General features: G+C 31.6%; 1 protein-coding gene and 1 long non-coding RNA gene across 2 annotated transcripts; one reads left to right on the top strand and one right to left on the bottom strand.

Annotated features, from left to right (window-relative positions):
• Window positions 1-5,204: 5,204 nt before the first annotated feature.
• Window positions 5,205-14,987, bottom strand: LOC104648170 (uncharacterized). Its single transcript, XR_742238.4, has 4 exons — window positions 14,806-14,987; window positions 9,612-9,659; window positions 6,555-6,648; window positions 5,205-5,381 (listed from the first exon to the last, which is right to left on the bottom strand). It is a non-coding gene; the product is annotated as an uncharacterized lncRNA (long non-coding RNA).
• Window positions 10,806-14,631, top strand: LOC138337131 (G-type lectin S-receptor-like serine/threonine-protein kinase At4g03230). The gene is made up of 7 exons (XM_069286713.1): window positions 10,806-12,518; window positions 12,621-12,749; window positions 12,861-13,048; window positions 13,123-13,333; window positions 13,434-13,671; window positions 13,751-13,901; window positions 13,981-14,631. The coding sequence occupies exons 1-7, from the start codon at window positions 11,228-11,230 to the stop codon at window positions 14,290-14,292; spliced, it is 2,520 nt and encodes an 839-aa protein (XP_069142814.1). The 5' UTR covers window positions 10,806-11,227; the 3' UTR covers window positions 14,293-14,631.
• Window positions 14,988-15,408: the final 421 nt, after the last annotated feature.

Here is a 15,408-nt window from a genome sequence, read left to right as displayed (position 1 = left end):
TTGATATGGGATTGTTGTATTCTAATGCATCCAAGTTAGAATTGATCGGGTGTGCATATGCAGGGTATTTGTCTGATCCGCATAAAGTCCGATCTCAGGCAAACTATTTATTCACCTATGGAGGTACAGTTGTATCATGGCGTTCGATGAAACAAGCAATAGTTGCTACTTCTTCAAATCATGCAGAGATAATAGCCAGTTGAAATATGCGGTCATTCTGTGCAAACAAAGACTCCAACAATATTGTACGAAGATAATGCTGCTTGCATAACACAATTAAAGGGAGGATATATCAAAGGAGATCGAATAAAGCATATTTCACCTATGTTCTTTTTCATACATGATCTTCAATAAAATGGTGAGATAAATGTTCAACAGATTCTTTCGAGTGATAATCTTGCAGATTTATTCACTAAGGCATTGCCAACGTCAACATTTGAGAAGCTAAGATATAAGATTGGGGTGTGTTGTCTACAAGATATCAAATAAGTTTTCATATGGGGGAGCAACTACGCATTGTACTCTTTTTCCTTAGCCATGGTTTTTTCCCATTGAATTTTCCTAGTAAGGTTTTTAATGAGGCAACACTCAAAGCGTATTACAAGATGTATGTACTCTTTTTCCTTCACTAAGTTTTTTTCCTCTGGGTTTTTCTTAGTAAGGTTTTAACTTGGCACATCATCTATGAACATCCAAGGGGGAGTGTTATAAATGCATTAATGTGGATGTCATTTGTAACTCACTTCAAAGCTCATCGGTAACTCTCTTTGAAGTTCACGAATGCAATAAATGAACACTTTAATTCATGCAACTTTAAAGAGACATTTTGTACTATAAGTAGGTGATGGTTACTTTATTAAAGGATCGATCGAAAAGTACAGAAGAAAATAAGAAAGCATTCTCCCACATATCTTGTTTATATATTTATTCTCTTAGATAATTTCATATTGCTAATATTTTACAATAATATGATTAATTTTAAAATTTCAAATAATCTACCATAAAAAATTTCCTATCATTAGTGTACGTAAATTGAACACAAAAAATATTTGATATTTCTATTGAATTGGTTCGAAAATTTTAAAACTATCTATTTAAAATATAGTGAGTATCTTAATTTACTTTAGTTTCATTTAATTTATCTATCCATTTTAATTATTAATTTTTGTTTTTATGCTACCTAATTAAATTATTTTATTTTCATTTAAATATTTAATACATTTTAAAATCATTTTTGTTTCTTTTTATATTTATTTTTCGTGCTAAAAGTGAAGGTGCTAATGTAATATAAATTGATTTAAAAGGTGTGTCCCACTATATTTAGATAATATGATTACTTATAATATTTATCCTGCTTTTTATGATAAGAAGTACAGGTAGCATCATTTGATTGGGTATTTGGGAAATTCATACTTTAGAAGCAGAAAGTATAACTATTTTAAGCTGATAATTTTACTAAAATGACAAAACTGTCCTTGGTCATCCTGGACTTTATTCTTATATATATATATTATGAAATAATGTTAAAGGGTACTTCCTTTGGTTCATATTAAATGGACATAAAATATTGAAAACTAAATTATTGAATTGAATTTAAAAAAATGGATAATTTGGTAATTCAATATTTGGTATTATATTTAAGAGAAAAATTTTAAATTTATGGTATGCGGATTTCATAGTATCATTTGATATTCGGTGTATATTAAAAACTAAATTATTTACTTTATGAAGGTCATATATCAACATGTTAATTAGTGATCAGTAAAAGACTAATGAGAAAATTAAAGAATAAGCATAACTTCATAAGCAATCCAAATACATATGTTTTTAGTTTTATTTATTTATTTTTCTTGATGTCCTTTTACTTGGTGATTTTTTATTAAATCGTGACTTCACATAAAAAAAATAGAATTGATTAGAGAAATATTATTAACTTTGTAATATAATTGGCTATAATTTCAACATTATTTTGAATACCGTATCAACCGAAATTTAATTTACTTATTACCAAATTATAAAATCAAATTAAAATTTTGATATTCAACATCTATTTTTAACTACTAATCATCGAATAACCAAACTCAAAATTTGAAAATCTCAAATCAAATATTAAATAAACTCTTACAATTATTGAGATTGAATAAAAAGAAAAAGTGAATTTATAAATTATTAATGGGGATAATAACTCAATCTTAGCTAACTTTTTTCGACACCTAGGATGTGTTTGGTATGAAGGAAAATGTTTTCCTGAAAAACAAGTAGATTTTGGACTTATTTTCTCATTTTTGGTTAGTGAGTAGAAAATATTTTTCGGAATAATTTTTAGTGTTTAATTTATGAATGAAAAATATTTTTGAGGAACAATCTTTTATTTTTACTAGAATAGAAATAATTTATAAAAGTGAAAATATTTTTTAAAAATAATTTTTTTTGGGAGGGGGGTGTAGGGGGGGAGGGGGTGAAAAAATATAAATTTGAAGTTGATAGTATTTTTAAAAAGCAAAATTAATTTTTGGGGGTGGGGGGCTGGTCGGGGGGGGGGGGGACAGTAGTTTAAAAATAAAAATTTGAAATTGAAATTATTTTTAAAAAGCAAAATTAATTTTTGGGAGAGGGGGATTGGGGGGAGGGTGGTCAGGGATCGGGAAAAATATAAATTTTTGAAATTAAAAATATTTTCTTAAAAATTGATGTTTTTTCCAAAAAAAAAAAATGTAATTTGAAATTGGAGGAGAGCTTTGAAAAAGGTTTTCCTTAACTTTTTAAGGGAAATCATTTTCCTTAATTTTGAGGAAAATGAGTTGATTTGAAAAAAACATTTTCCAAAACTTTTGCCCCATATTTTCCTTCGTACCAAACACACTCTTAATCTTTAATAAATTAATTTCAGCTAACGACAGAGGAAGCTACCTACTTTGACTTGTTTATTATTTTCAATGGAAATTATTGTCATGTTTTTTCTTCTTCTTTGATGTGCTGAGCTAATTAGCAGCTAACACCTACACTTGCGTTTGTTTTAGAAACTAATCCATTCTTTTTATTTTTATTTGTTATTGTTTAACTGGAAAATGATCATTGACAAAAATAATTATTAACATGAGTATTTTGCTAAAATCTCTATTAAATTATCTTTAGTACTGCTCCATTCATTTTATTTGTCATTTTATTGATTCTAAATAATTAATATTTATTATTTATAATTTTGATATATTTAATTTATAAGAATATTATTCATTATCATCACATCTACACACAACTCTACTATCACTTCTCACACTTTCACATGATCCTCTTCGCTCACCCACACACACTCCTACACACTATATATATACAGATACAAAAATTAACAAAAAAAAAAAATCATTTCCTCACTTCCAACACTATGATCAACAAAACACAAAAATTGAGGTGTTCTAATGAGGTTCGGTCTATATTTTAGCAGCATTCAACTTTAACTTATCTTGTTAATTTATTTATGAAATTTGATGTAATCTTATGATAAGCTTTCTAACATTTTGTTACATCCATAATTTAATTAAAATGAGTATTGAGTTAAAGAGTTATATCTCTTATTAATAATTTGATTGAAATGAGTATTGAGTTAAAGAATTACATCTCTTATTAATGAATAAATGTAGCTTTAATTGATGATTGTTTTCTGTTTATTTATTTTTATTCGTTAGTTGTGACCTCTTAAAAATGAAAAGGTCATAGCATCGTTCTTCCCTTCATTTACATAATAATGATAAAGTAGAAATTGTTAGGCTAAAACAAATAAGTAAAAAATTGTTGTTGTTTTATTTTATCAATAAAAAATGATATTTATTTTTTACAATTCGGTATCGTTTTGTTGTATTAGAACGTGTATCCTTAGTTTTGTCTAACTTTAGAATAAAAAATAAAAATAAAATATGCGTAGGCTTTATTTTAACATTAATTTTAAGAGTAAATAAAAATAAAACAATACAAAATAATCCAAATTTTTACATTGAATCCTAGAAGTTTAGATTTATTTGATTTGATTTGATTTTGTTTAATATTTTTTTATAACATTAGATAGGTTTTAGGCATGCCAAAAATAAATATTGGTTTTAAATAAGAATGTGGTTACACATCTTTTTTTGAAACACTTAAAAGAAATTCAAGGATGTGGTGATACACTTTGACAAAATTATTCTAAGAAATATTTTATTTAATTAAAATCAAGAGGTGTAAATTGAGATTTTTAGGTGTGATGAACTCGAGAGGGGAAAACAGTTATGTCTCCAAATGTCAAGATCGAGAATATAGTTATGCATCCGGTTTAAGACTAACAAAAATTCAACAATTAAAAAATAAGCAAACCATGACACTTAGACACAAATTATCCAAAAATATATCAAGATAAGTATAAGTCAATAAAAGCGATCGTGCTAGAACTACTGGACTCGAGGGATGCCTAATACCTTTCCCCCGGTCAACAGAATTTTGTACTCGAATTCTAGTTCGCAGACCGAAACTAAAGAGTCAGTTCCTTTTGATTAGGGATTAACCAAAAAGTGACTTGGTACACCACAACTCAATTTCAAGTGGTGACTCTAAAAAAATAAAATAATCCCGTAATCAATAAAGTCACTTCAAATTGAAAAAGCCCTTACGCCGCCGTGTGCAAAAAGGGGTGTGACAGACTTATTTTAGCATGATTTAGTACTATTAAATTATGATAATTTTCATCATGACTTATTAATTTGGAGCATTTATTTTATACGATTTTATTATTATTTTTGTTGAATATTTTATTATTATCACTCATCTTGTATTTTGTGTTATTTTCTTGAAGGAATACCTTAGATAGTTATATTTTGATTGGACCAAAGAAATATTTGAAGTACAAGTTAATTATATGTTTACACATTTACTTGTCGAAAAAAATTCAAAAATCCAAAAAACCTAAGGTTTATTAAATAAACTAGTCAGGGACACATGCGTTGCACGTGTGAGCTATGATAAGTAATATCATTCTATGTGAATTTTTTTCTTGTAAATCTGTGTTTTAATGATTGGTGAATTGTTATTGATGTAGTAGAAGCGTACATTGTGTTTATTATTCTTTTGATGATTACATGAGGTATTAGTGATGTTGTATAGTGAAAAAGATTTGATGCATTTAATAATAATTAGTAACAAAAACATGTAGTTAATATGAAGTGTTTAAACAGAAGTACGAAAATACGGTTATTTGTTAATAATACTAATATTTAAACATTATAATAGAATATAATGTTAATAAAGCTTATAATAGTAATGAAAGAAATATTTTGAAAATGATCCTAACGCATTGTAGAGTGTGGGTTGTTGAAGAATCCATTATGCTTGTATAGGTTTACTTGCGTCTTCTAAACCTGTGATTTGAAGCAATGTAAACGAATGACTAAGACTTTAATAACCCATTCTGTTGCATATTTCTTCAACTTGCGAATTGGTAGACACTGGTTCTCGGGCTCTTCTAGACTTGTCATTGTATTGTTGTAGTATCTAGGATGTACTAATACAATATATATTTGTGACGTAAATGCTATTTGTTTTTATATAATTAGTGTTCTTTTGGTCTAATAATAAAGATGATCAAGAATGTAATATTCACGAAACATAAACTATTTTTCTTTTTAAATTTTAAAAGCGAGCAACTTCAACTAACAATAGTATAAATATCACATTAATTGAAGCAAGCTCCAGGGTGGAGAAATAATACCTATTCTTGTGTTCCCAATAGCAAGAAACCCGCTAACATTATTAGAACATGAAGAGATGATAAATGTAGATTCAAATAGAAGTAAATCAATATTAATGTAACAAGTTACTATAACGAAAATATTGCAAATGTATAGAATTCAAAATGGAAAAGTCCTTGGTGGACAATCTGTTTGCATGTTATGATAATAACTTTATTCTATAATATCTTAACTGGACGCAAATATTGTGTTTTCGTACAAAATATTTCAAAAAATCGTTGTCCACAAAATTACTTATAGGAAAATATTTATGTCCTATCAAACATGCTGGATCATTTCTGGTACTTTTGTTGATGATCTTAATACTATTGAAGCTGGCTGGCAGGAAAATAGTATTTGCAAACTCATCTAGTTAAAACATCGATGATCAATGAAGTGTATGATTGTTGCTAAGCTAAGTTGTGACATCAAACTAACCATATTACAGCTAATAATTAGTACAAAATTCAGTGTAAACAGAGATTTGGTACATTACATGTGCACACAAATCTTGAAAATAAAATAAGACAGCATGACATAATTTACTGTAATTAAAACGACAGATAAAAGAAGATATTTTAAAAAGATCTGCAGAAAATTGAGAAATATTCTATTTGGATGACCCATAACTGACTCATAGCTCAATTTTTTGTGCAAAAATCAATAAATAATTCCCTCACATAGACTAATGCTTATTATTGTAAATTTTATTTCCTTTATTCTTCACTTCTTTAGTAAGTGAAACATGTACAATCTTACGCAAATTCATGTTATTTACTTTCAAGTTGCAGAGTAGGAAATTACCTTGGATCTAAAAGAAACTCCTTCGGAATATAATTCATTCCTACTCTCAAATCTGTTGCAGCACCAAGTTCAATTATTTTGAATGCGCGAGAACCTGCTTCAGCGAGACATTAATTACAACTTACAAGTAGGCAATCAAACTCAACCTTTGTGAATAAGGTGAACACTTTATTTTTCAAATAATATGTATATCCATACGCCTATGCAGTTTATGACAGAGCACTTTTTTTATATGATGCAGGCTTGGCTTCCAAGTGAAACTACAGTAAAATTGCACTGGTATAGGAAAGAGGAATTGTTGAACTTGAGAGGAAATGGAATTGGAAAGCTTGAGGAGTGGGACAGGGTTTATGACTATGCTTATTACAATACCTTGGAGAACCTAAAAAGGGTTCAACTTATGTCAGGCCAATCCTAGGAGGATCTACAAAGTATCCTTATCCGCATAATATAGTGGGGTATGCAAAACTAAAAGCTATCAAGTAAAAGTAATCGTAATGTGCGAGTTCATATAAGACCATGTAAAAGCTATCAATTAAACTCGCAATGTGCTAGGAAGCTAAAGATGTACATATATTTGCAATTAGCAGCAAAACATAGCAAAACCAAAGCATTAACGTCAGCAAAAGTAGATTAACCTTTACAAAGCGACCTCGCCTATTGTCCCCTACAACAAAGTTAAACACTTGCAGTGTTTTAAAACCACAAACAACATTTAACAAAAATGAATGATTAAAAGTAAAAAAACGGCACAGAATGATGTGGACTACTTGACTGGAAATTTATTTCCAAATGATATTCTATTATATGTTGTGCCCGTCTGTGGTCCTTATAATGCATTACAGTCGTACAAATATCGTGTGAAGTTGGTGCCTAAGTCCAAAAGAACACCGAAACAGTCGGGATTTCTATCAATGAAGTGTTCAGTGATTGCTGAATTCCAATTATCATCTAACATGGCTCGAAAGAATGAATTTTCGCCAGCAAACTCTAAGGTTGTGGCTGTAGTTTCGAAGATTCTGCCACCAACATTGAGTTTCACCCTACCATTCGGAGTTCCCATCGTTCAAAAGTACCCAACAAATACTAAAATGAAGTTGAAATTGTGCTTAAAATGTATGGTACATAAAGACCTTCAAAAGGCATCAGTTGTCAGTCTATCAATTCCCAAAGAAAGCATACTAAGAGTTTTTTAGTGTCTGTTTAGTTTTTCCATAATTTATTTTCCCCATCTTTTCAAATATTAGGAATGTAAAGGGATGTCTCAAATTATTGGTATCAAAGTAAGAGCTAAAGGCTATACATTTACGGGGATGATATACTCGATTTTGGGGCAACCATTGAGGTTCATACCCGCAGTACACAAAAAATGGTGAAAGACTTTACTAAGTGGTAGCACGAAGAGTCTGTCAATGAAGTGATACTTTTGCTGCAGTATGCATACGATTCTGGCTTATATACATGCTGCTTCACTAGAACCATTTTTTAATTTCCTTGGATTTTATTTTCTTGACAATTTTTCTCCTTTGCAGCGGCCAAGACAGCCATGAATTTGTTTAGTCACATGGCTGAGGCTACGAGCAGAGAGAATTGAAGTGTTACACACTACAGCAACTTGCAGTGGCAGCTGTGTTAGGACCGGAAATAAGCAGGTGTAAATGCGGAAGCTAGCAAAGCAAACCTCGAAAGACCACGAGTAAGAAGACAACGAGAAATATACCAAAAGACACAGAGATTTAACATGGTTCGGTCGATCGAACTACGTCCACAAATGAGATGAACAATCCACTATAAATATGAGAGTACAAAATACAGAGGGAAACAACCTCAACCAATTGACTCGGAATACATGGGAGGTTCACACAAGTAATAACGTATCAAACTTGTGACCCATAAATTCTCCCCCTAACCAAAACTCTCAAAGCCCTTAAGACTACATTGTGAATGCTGATTAAGTTAGAAGGAACATTCCTCTATTTATAGAGTCCTAAACCTTTTCCTACAAGAAAATTATTAGTCAATCCAAAACCTTTTCCTAAAAGGAAAACCTATTTATGGTAAGAAATCAAGGCAAATAAAACCCAACAAATCTCCCCCTTGGCCTGAATTTCTGACAAAATAAATTTATCCACCTTCTTCACTTAATCTTCAACAACTTGTTTCTCCTCTCCATAATCTCCTTTGCAAAATTTATGTCTCAACACAGAGAACCTCTCTGAAATAATTTCTCCAACAAAATCTTCATTACTGTAAAAAAGATTGCGGCTAAAACTACACCCATCAAGATGAACACCTCTTTCTAACCTGGTTCAATCATCGATTATCGAACCACTGAACATGACTCCATCATTGAATCTGGCTCTGATACCACTTGTTAGGACCGAAAATAAGCAGGTGTAAACGCGGAAGCTAGCAAAGCAAACCTCGAAAGACCACGAGTAAGAAGACAACGAGAAATATACCAAAAGACACAAAGATTTAACGTGGTTCGGTCTATCGACCTACGTCCACAAAGGAGATGAGCAATCCACTATAAATATGAGAGTACAAAATACAGAGGGAAACAACCTCAACCAATTAACTCGGAATACATGGGAGGTTCACACAAGTGATAACGTATCATGCTTGTGACCCATAAATTCTCTCCCTAACCAAAACTCTCAAAGCCGTTAAGACTACATTGTGAATGTTGATTAAGTGAGAAGGAACATTTCTCTATTTATAGAGTCCTAAACCTTTTCCTGCAAGAAAAGTATTAGTCAATCCAAAACATTTTCCTAAAAGGAAAACCTATTTATGGTAAGAAATCAGGGCAAATAAAACCCAACAAGCTGCTCATGTCTTACTTGTTCCTTGTGAAAGGTCATGCAGCTTCAAGAAAATTCTCATTAACTTCACTAAAAGTTATCAAGTAAAAGTAATTGTAATGTGCGAGTTCATATAAAAGCTATCAATTAAACTCGCAATGAGCTAGGAAGCTAAGGGTGTACATATACTTGCAATTAGCAGCAAAACAGAGCAAAACCAAAACATTAACGTCAGCAAAAGTAGATTAACCTTAACAAAGCGACCTCGTCTATTGTTCCCTACAGCAAAGTTAAACACCTGCAGTGTTTAAAAATCACAAACAACATTTAACAAAAGTGAATGATTAAAAGTTAAAAAAAAAGGCACAGAAAAGAGAAACAATTTAATGGACAATAACATGTGATTTGAGACATTTATACAGATGATGAGAGTAGCTGAAAAGGTTTTGGAAGAAGGATAATGAAACTTCATAACCGTTGCAGAAGAGAAGTGGGGCAGCAACGATCAATGGGGTGTTTCTGAATAATTTCCTTAATACATTTACTTAAAAGGACTATTTTGAACTATTCTGAAGTCGCCGGTGAACTAAGCAGCCGTCATTATTAGCACATACAGATCAGGAAAACACTCCGATGAGTCAATTCTCTGTTTGTCGATGAATTTATTTTCTAATTTTATTTTTTTGCTGAAGAAAAGCGCAGTTCAATGAAGAATAATCACACTTCTGTTAAAAATTGACTGTAACTATTAGGCAACAAAAACAGAGCACCAAAAATGTTTACCTGTATATCATCCAGGCACAGAAAAGAGAAACAATTTAATAGGCAATAATATATGATTTGAGACATTTATACAGATGATGAGAGTAGCTGAAAAGGTTTTGGAAGAAGGATAATGAAACTTCATAACCGTTGCAGAAGAGAAGTGGAACAGCAAACAATGGGTGTTTCTGAATAATTAAATTAGGGCTGTTAGGAAATTAAATTTATAATAATTAATATTTAACTAATATATTTAATAAATTAATATATAAATAATATTGTAGGGTTAAAACAGTAAATCAACTTTGGGGTTAATAGGTTTAACTAATATATTTAATAAATTAATATATAAATGATATTGTAGGGTTAAAATGATAAATCAACTTTGGAGTTAAGAGGTTCATGCTTATAATAATATATGATACAACACACCTATATATATGATAAGTGGAGCAAATTTAGTTTTTCCATTTTATAATTAAAAAAAATTGATGGTTAAAATAATAAATTAAAGTTAATATTCTTCACTCTATAAAGATATATCTAAGAGACTAAGACCATATGTTTATGCAGTAGAGATATATGTGATTTATTTAAACAAAGAGACCTAAACTAAGTCAACTTTAAGATTGAAACTAGAACTATGAATATTATTTGGGCATTTGTCAAGTTATTCATATCATAATTAAATACATAGGCATCAGTAGTATGGGTAGTAGTATGGGTAGCAAATAGGGATAAACCACTTGATAGTGCTAGAGATGCTAACTTGATAATTAGTCAATTTGGTCAGCACATCAATCCTTAATTATAAGTTAGGGCAATTCTCGTCTTTTAGAATTAGCTTTTGAGGTGTGATATAGTTAATTTTTTTTTATTAGACATTAATGTTTTTATTTTTCTTGCTTAACTTCCACAAATCAGAACCAGTCAGAGTGGAATGAAGGACCAGATAATTTTTTCCACACATATTTTGAAACAATCAACATATGGTAGAAGTAAGAATAATCAAACAAATGGCAATTAAAAAAAAAGGTAACTTGTTTTGACTAATTTCATGGACTCTAAAGAAGAAGAAAATCCTTCTGTAAACACTTATGTAGCATGGAAATGAAGAACAATTGTTACTCTGTGCTACTCTTTTTATGCTTCAGTCTCAGCTGTAATCTCTGTATCGGAAGGGACACCATTTCTGCGAAAGAATCTCTTTCATTCGGTGAAACTCTAGTCTCTTCAGGTGAGAAATTTGAGCTTGGTTTCGTCAGACCAGGTAACTCTCTTAAATATTATCTAGGCATATGGTACAAGAACGTTATTTTATGGCAAACCGTAGTTTGGGTAGCAAATAGGGATAAACCACTTGATTTTGGTACTGCTGAGTTGATAATTCGTCAAGGAAACCTTGTGCTTGTTGATAAATTTCAAGGCATAGTTTGGTCAGCACTTGCTGGAAACAATATCAATCCAAATATTTCAGTTGCTGCACTTCTTCGTGATGACGGAAATTTGATTTTGAGTGATGTCTCAAATTCATCAACACCCTTACTACTTTGGCAAAGTTTTGATAACCCAACACACTCTTTTTTGCCTGGTGCTAAGATTGGATATGATAAACGGACACAAAGAAAACAGGTTTTGGTTTCATGGAAGAATTCGAGTGATCCAGCACCGGGATTATATTCTCTGGAAATGGACCCAAAAAATGCTCAATATGTTATAAAATGGAATAGGACTAGAGAGTATTGGGCAAGTGGATCATGGGATGGCCAAACATTCAGCTCAGTGCCTGAGATGAGGTTAAACTATATATTTAATTTCAGCTATATAGACAATGAGAATGAGTCATATTTTACATATTCCCTTTACGATAATTCAATCATATCAAGGTTGATCATGGGTGACTCGGGACAAATTCAGCAACAAACATGGTTGCCTGATGGTGGTGGCTTTGGTTGGAATCTATTCTGGTCTCAACCAAGACAATTTTGTGAGGTTTATGCTAAATGTGGAGCATTTGGAGTTTGTAATGAAGCGAATGCAACCTGCAATTGTTTGAATGGTTTCAAACCAAGATCAGATACAGAATGGAATTCAAAGGACTATTCCAGTGGCTGTGTAAGAGACCAAAAGGTGCAGTGTAATGCAATTACTGAAGACAAAGATAGTTTATGGATAACTTCTAGTATAAGACTACCCACTTCTCAAAATACTAATATCACAGCTGGGAAAGCCTCACAGTGTAGATCTGCATGTTTCAACGATTGCTCTTGCACTGCTTATACTTATGATGGTTCCGCTACCTGTTCTATTTGGACAGGGGATCTGTTCAATCTGCAACAACTCAGCACAGCTGAATCAGAAAGGACTATATTTGTCAAACGTGGCTCACCTCAAGGTTAGTATAACATAGTTTGATTCTTTATCTCATATTAGTACTATGTTATGGATAGAATTCCTTATAAACCTTAGCACTTAACAACAATGATTCGCCTTTCAGCTCAAACTAAAACTAAGAGATCGAAGAAGCTAAAAGCAATCCTTTCGTCAATATCGGCTTTGATGTTTCTACTCATAAGCAGCAGCATTAGCTACATTTACTATAGAAGAAGAATGGCAATAAAAGCAGGTATTTGCTGAATGAATCTAGCTTTAGGAAGATATTTTCTCTTATACCATTTTGGACTTGATTCATTCTCAATCCAATTGAGGTAATGAAATCCCTCCTTTTCTATTCCAGATAGAAGTAAAGGGGCATATAAATCTCAGCGGCACAAAGCTGAAGGAGAAGCAAAAGTATTGATGAATGAAAACAGTGATGAAGCGATTGATGTTCCTTACTTTCACTTGGAGACCATTTTGGCTGCTACAGACAACTTCTCAACTGCAAATAAGCTCGGACAAGGAGGGTTCGGTCCAGTTTACAAGGTTAAAACTTCATTCCTACATCTATGTGGACTGGCATGGCCTCATTGACCTAATGAGATGAAATTCTTTTGCAGGGTATCTTTCCAGGTGAAAAAGAAATTGCAGTGAAAACATTATCCAGTCAATCAGGACAAGGCATAGATGAATTTAAGAATGAGGTGACTCTAATTGCAAAGCTTCAACATCGAAATCTGGTGAGGCTATTGGGCTATTGCATCAATGCAGCGGAACAAATATTACTTTATGAATATATGCCGAATAAAAGTTTAGATACATTCCTATTTGGTGAGTTAGCCTTATTAAGTTCCTTATTCTCAAAGTCATATGTTTCTTATAATGATCTAATTGTTTTATTGACATACCAAACTTTTTCCAATGATTCAAGATGGAACACTTTGTCAATTATTGGATTGGAAGAGACGTTATGACATCATATTGGGCATTGCACGGGGTCTATCTTATCTTCACCACGATTCACGACTAAGGATCATTCATAGAGATTTAAAAACCAGTAACATTTTATTAGATGAGGAGATGAACCCGAAGATTTCAGATTTTGGCTTGGCAAGAATTGTTGAAGGAAAAGTAACAGAAGCAAATACAAAGAAAGTAGTGGGGACCTAGTAAGTATAATATCAAATAATTTCTTACAAAAGGAGCTTTGGATAAAATCTTATACTCAAATGTTTTGTTCATCTCTAGCGGCTATATGTCTCCTGAATATGCACTGGATGGACTTTTTTCCATCAAATCAGACGTTTTCAGTTTCGGAGTAGTCATGCTTGAGATAATCAGTGGAAGAAGGAATACAGGATTTTATCAGTCGGAAGAAGCCTTAAACTTGTTGGGCTATGTAAGTGCAGAAACTTCCCATGACCTAATTACTATATCTTCTTCTTAGCTTTGTTTCTCTGATTGAAAAATGATCACAGGCATGGAAACTGTGGACAGAAAAAGCCGAGACACAATTAATAGAGAAGTCATTACTTGAATCATGCAACAGAAGTGAAGCACTAAAGTGCATAAACATTGCGCTTCTGTGTGTACAAGAAGATCCAAATCATCGTCCTACTATGTCAGATGTCATTTTAATGCTGGGAGGGGAAGGTAGTAACCTTCCAACACCTAATAGACCAGCTTTTGTAATAAGGACACATGCTTCTAGCACATCTTCTTCTTCCTCCGATGAAAAATACATTGCATCCAACAATCAGGTGACGATTACAGTGGAAGAAGGACGTTAGCAGGAGCATTTAATTTGTATGAGAAGGGGTAAGGGTGGCACTAGGACTAAAGATGAGCCATTTTATCCTCTACTTTTGTCCTAAATTGTGTATCAGTACTTGGTCAAATGTCGTCGTCTCTATAATAGTTGGGACAAAATTAAAGGTGGAAATGTTGGGAAAACTCTCAAGTGTTTGTAGTGAAATATGGAGTATATACTTTTTTTGTTTACAAGTAGTAGGGCTTAGCAATCAAGTAGAAGAATAATTCGATTATTCCTGTTTACTTCAAATGTAACTTGTCTTTCTTATTCAATATGTTATTATCCCATAAAAGAAAGTTTGGGTTAGTTCATGAAAGAGGTTCTTCATTTAATTAAAGATCTAAGATATATGAGCACACAATACAAACATTTTACAAAAGCAATAACATAATGTTCACTAGGGTTTTAGTCAAGCATTCAAGCAGTTAGTCCAGTCCTCATTTCAATTTGTGACTTGAATAGATTCTACAACAAGAGTTTGAACACTTACAGTTGAACAAGCTCACAGCAGACCTACAAAAAATTGCAATTGGAAATATGTTATACCAATCCTGGACTATAAAGGATGAAATTAAAAGCTATTTGGTGATTGAATGAGTTTGAAAGGTTAAGGAAGGCAACACGAGGGATGTGCACCACTAGTCTATCCAAATAGGTCTAAAAATGGTTCTTGAAAAATTTGTCACCTATACACACACTTATCAATTTTAATCACTTAATTATAAAATTATCAATTTTAGTCTTTAAGTATTTAAAAATTTACCAGCTTTAACTTTTTCTTATCTTTAATAGAAACAGCTTAGGTTTATATTAACAGAATCTATGTCTCGAAAAATTAAATTTATTAGCAATTTTTTCTGTTGTTAAACATAAAGAGCTTAGGTTTATAGTTCAAAATTGTATTTTAGAACATTATGAACTTTAACCCACATACAAAATCAAGATATACAAGAAAATAATAGAGATAAGCCTATACGTACAATGATGATTTAAATATACAAACATGTATGGAAAAAATTTACTCGCACGTGGTGTCTATACCAAACTAATTCAATTTTAATTATTATGTGATTTAATGAAGTAAAATACATGC

This window comes from Solanum lycopersicum, chromosome 7 (assembly GCF_036512215.1).
Source record: "Solanum lycopersicum chromosome 7, SLM_r2.1".
NCBI classification, from domain to species: Eukaryota; Viridiplantae; Streptophyta; class Magnoliopsida; order Solanales; family Solanaceae; genus Solanum; species Solanum lycopersicum.
Note: the sequence above shows the minus strand (reverse complement) of the source record. Positions and strands in the feature narration are given on the sequence as shown.